Source organism: Nuphar pumila, chromosome 12 (genome assembly GCF_984573655.1).
Source record: "Nuphar pumila chromosome 12, dmNupPumi1.hap1.1, whole genome shotgun sequence".
NCBI classification, from domain to species: Eukaryota; Viridiplantae; Streptophyta; class Magnoliopsida; order Nymphaeales; family Nymphaeaceae; genus Nuphar; species Nuphar pumila.
In genome coordinates this window covers 75779704-75783201 of record NC_143260.1, presented here as the reverse complement: position 1 = coordinate 75783201, position 3498 = coordinate 75779704, and the positions used below count along the sequence as shown (strand labels likewise).

General features: G+C 35.2%; 1 protein-coding gene across 1 annotated transcript; it reads right to left on the bottom strand.

Moving 5' to 3' along the window:
• Positions 1-1077: 1077 nt before the first annotated feature.
• On the bottom strand, positions 1078-3061 carry LOC149821031 (65-kDa microtubule-associated protein 8-like). The gene is made up of 3 exons (XM_089981883.1): positions 3012-3061; positions 1869-1990; positions 1078-1184 (listed from the first exon to the last, which is right to left on the bottom strand). The coding sequence occupies exons 1-3, from the start codon at positions 3059-3061 to the stop codon at positions 1078-1080; spliced, it is 279 nt and encodes a 92-aa protein (XP_089838009.1).
• Positions 3062-3498: the final 437 nt, after the last annotated feature.

Sequence of the window (3498 nt, the reverse complement as noted above, 5' to 3'; positions counted from 1 at the left end):
TTATAGAGTTTAAAATGAAATTAACTCTCAATATACCCTGACTATGGCCATCGGTATATGTATTGAATTAGTTTTAAGTTAAACTCTGATAAAAGGTGAAGTATTTGAAAATATGATGATTTTTGAAAAGGGTCCAGTGTGGACTTAGTGTTATTTTATAAAAGATAAAAATACTAAGTCTTGTTTACATCCCGACTATGGCCGCTGATGTAAATCATCAACTTAGGATTAATTTTCCTCTTATGAAATGGTGCACGTGCCATTCATGTTGCCATTTGTGAGATTTTGGGAAAATAATGAAAAGAATGATATGAAAACAAATAATTCTATGAAAATGGATGCTCATACATTCTATTCTAGGCTAGAGATATTGATATCTAACTATCACATTATTGAAATTGAAAAAATCTACAAGATCCCTATGTAAAGGGGAGATTAATACTTTACCTGTATTTCTTGCAAGATTAGCATAAAATAAGACACAAAAATGGAAAAAGAAAAAAAAGGAAAAACTGAAGGGGCTGTATTGAAAATAGAATACGTAGGATGATAAGAAAATGCAAATGAGTATGATGAGAAAAATGTGTATTGAACAATATATCCTAAACTAATGTTGTAATGTACATAATTGTATCCATTTATGATGCTCATATTAAATGAGAAAGGCTTATGGAAATACTTAAATATAATGCTTGTGGAAACTGAATATGTATACTTAGTGAGAGATATTTCACATATACCAAATGGGGAATGTATATGACTTACCGAACTAATTGCACATTCAACAGTAAATTGACTTCTCCTAACAGCAAATCATAATGATTCCATAATAAGTCTTGATGGTTCTTATTCAGAAAACTGGTTGTTTTCGCACAGCAGTGAAGCACACATTTTCTGAATGGAGGTTACGGAGCTTGTATTGTTTTCATTACCTCTAAGCTGCAGACTCTAGCAGCTGGAAGAGACACTGGCTGGGAAGTTTATTGTGGAGAAACAGGGTTCATACCAGACCCTATTATAGTGGGACTGATTTGCTTTCCCCCGAATTGGAATTTGATTTGGTCCCCTTCACGATCATCAAGCCTTTTCCAAAGCAAACATCCTTTTATCCATCTTTTCAATAATGTCCTTCCTGCCCAAAGCCTGTTCTTTAGCTTCCTCAATCTGATCATCCATACGCCAAAAGTTTATTCAACCAGAAACTGCACATAAGCTTACCTGCAATATACGTTTTAGCCCCAAGAATATAAATAAAACAATACTAAATAAGGAGTAACTTTCCACAAGAAAAATAGAGTATTCCAACAGGAATGGAAAAGTATGAATGGAAGCTCTAAAGAAAAATAGATAAATAAATAAAGAAGGATTGCTTTCAAACAAAATAAGAATATAGCAAATAGTGAAACTACTCAGAACCTGCAAAATTAAAAGTTGTGGAAAATAAACCAGAGAGGATATATTATTACGTAATGCAGGTAAAGAAGAGATGGAAAGCAGGAAAAACTCAATAAAATTTAGAATTTTCAAATAGAACCCATAAAATTCTACACCAGCCGTGAAATTTCAAGAAAAACACCCTGCTCATCATGACATAGGAAAATGGCGGTATGACAAGTAACGACTGGAACCATATCAGCCTCAAATCACAATAAAATAAGCAATGAAAAGTAAAGAAAAATAGGTGAGCAGTAGCCCTTATGAACTCAGATTTTGCAATTAATCAACATAAGTAAATCAAATTAAGTAGGAAAAGAAACACAAAGGTTAGCTACAAAAGGATGATAAAGAAAGGAAAAAAAATGAACTTGAATCAATTATACTAATAAGGATTTGTCTTGCAGATTCAGTATCAACATCCATATGGATACTTCTATTGATTTCTTCCAGCTCATCTCGCTTCTTTGAGATTAGCTCCTTCGTTTTGCTAACTTTCAGATCATCCAACCTCTTGACTTCAACCTCCATTTGCTCAATGGAATCAAGAGCGATACTTCACTGCTCAAGCACTTCATCAATGGAAGCAGAATTCAAGCGTGTCACATGGTCAAACTGTTTCCTCTCTTATACTGGAATGTCCATAATATTCCACAGTTCTACCAATGTACTGTCAAGACCTTGAAGCTTTTACAATCTTTCATGCTTCTCTTACCTCAACGAATGTATTGATCCAGCTTGAACGAGCGAGAGTGTCATTATCAATGCTATGTCTGACTGCTTGCAGAATCTACTAAACTTGGGTGAACCCCAGTTATTATCATTTGAGAAATTCAGGGATATGACAACTGATAGCTCATGCATGAGATGAATACAATTGATGACATTTTGTAGCCGAACACTCTTATCTTTTCAGGATTCCTCAAGTTGTGCCCTTAATTCTCCAAGCTTCTTTAAAGCCGAGTTCCATTCATTGATTTGTGGAGATATCACAGAGTTACTGAGTTGAACGTCTCCAGATATTTCTTTACAAATACGGACAATCTGGAAATGAAAAATTCCTTGATCCTCTGTCTAACAGTGAGACAAGTTGTCACTAGGCTGTCCACCTTTATTCAGCCTTGGTGACAAGAGGATTTACTAAGGCAGCCGAGCTCTTGGTTGCAAGAGTGATACTCCCCAGATTTGATCCATTCAAAGGGGCGATTACAGATGATCTTTTTAAATACCCTTCCTTCTTAGGTACTCAAGATTGAACTGGTGGAGTGAAGGAAAATCTCATACATTGATGCTCAGACAGTCTTTGTTACAGTTAACACCACAATATAGCAGGATTTCCTGCAATCCCAGGGTTCACGCTGTCGGATTTTTTTTTTATGTGTGCAGCTATCCTTTGCACTCTTATGACAATTGCCCTGAGAATCCATACGATCCACTACTTCTTCTTCAATTACTTGTCAAAACTCTACCAAACTTTAATTATACAGATAACATTCAGAAGTTGCACTTCCTATCGATAGGAGACTGGTTATACCCCCGGATTTCATAACTCATATTTATTTGCCCCACTCGATCACCTGGAAATAACACAGTTAGTCCCATTATTCACGATCTTCTCAACCACCATTCCCTCTTAGATGCCCATAACTGAATCACGGATTCATTAAACCCAGAAATGACGAGGAGTTTTATCACATTTGAAATCCAATTGCCAAAAGATAAAATGGGGTTGCAAGAATTAACGTACCAAATAGATTTAACTCCAGCATTGAGTATCTAATGTTGGCATGAATGCTCGATGCTAGGGAAATTACAGATGTTAAGGAAATATGTGACAATATGAGAATGAACAAGCGAATCAGCAGATGCAATGATATATTACAGGTAAACAAAATGTTATTGAGCCAAGGAAATCGGTGAATGAGATTAATCAAGAGCATTCTTAACAACATCTACAGTGAATAACTCGAATAAAAAAAATTGATCTAGACTACTAGATTTAACGAAATGAGTCCGACGAATGAATTAAATAAAGGGATAGAGATGTTAACATTCAGAACATAG

What these genes read in the sequence shown, in the direction of transcription:
- LOC149821031 (XM_089981883.1), bottom strand. Translation starts at nt 3,061, where the DNA reads ATGGTGGTTGAGAAGATCGTGAATAATGGGACTAACTGTGTTATTTCC. An exon ending in ACTAACTGTGTTATTTCCAG is followed by an intron (nt 1,991 to 3,011) that starts GTGATCGAGTGG and finishes TGAGCAGTGAAG; the next exon opens with TATCGCTCTTGATTCCATTG. An exon ending in GCTGGAAGAAATCAATAGAA is followed by an intron (nt 1,185 to 1,868) that starts GTATCCATATGG and finishes GTTGAATAAACT; the next exon opens with TTTGGCGTATGGATGATCAG.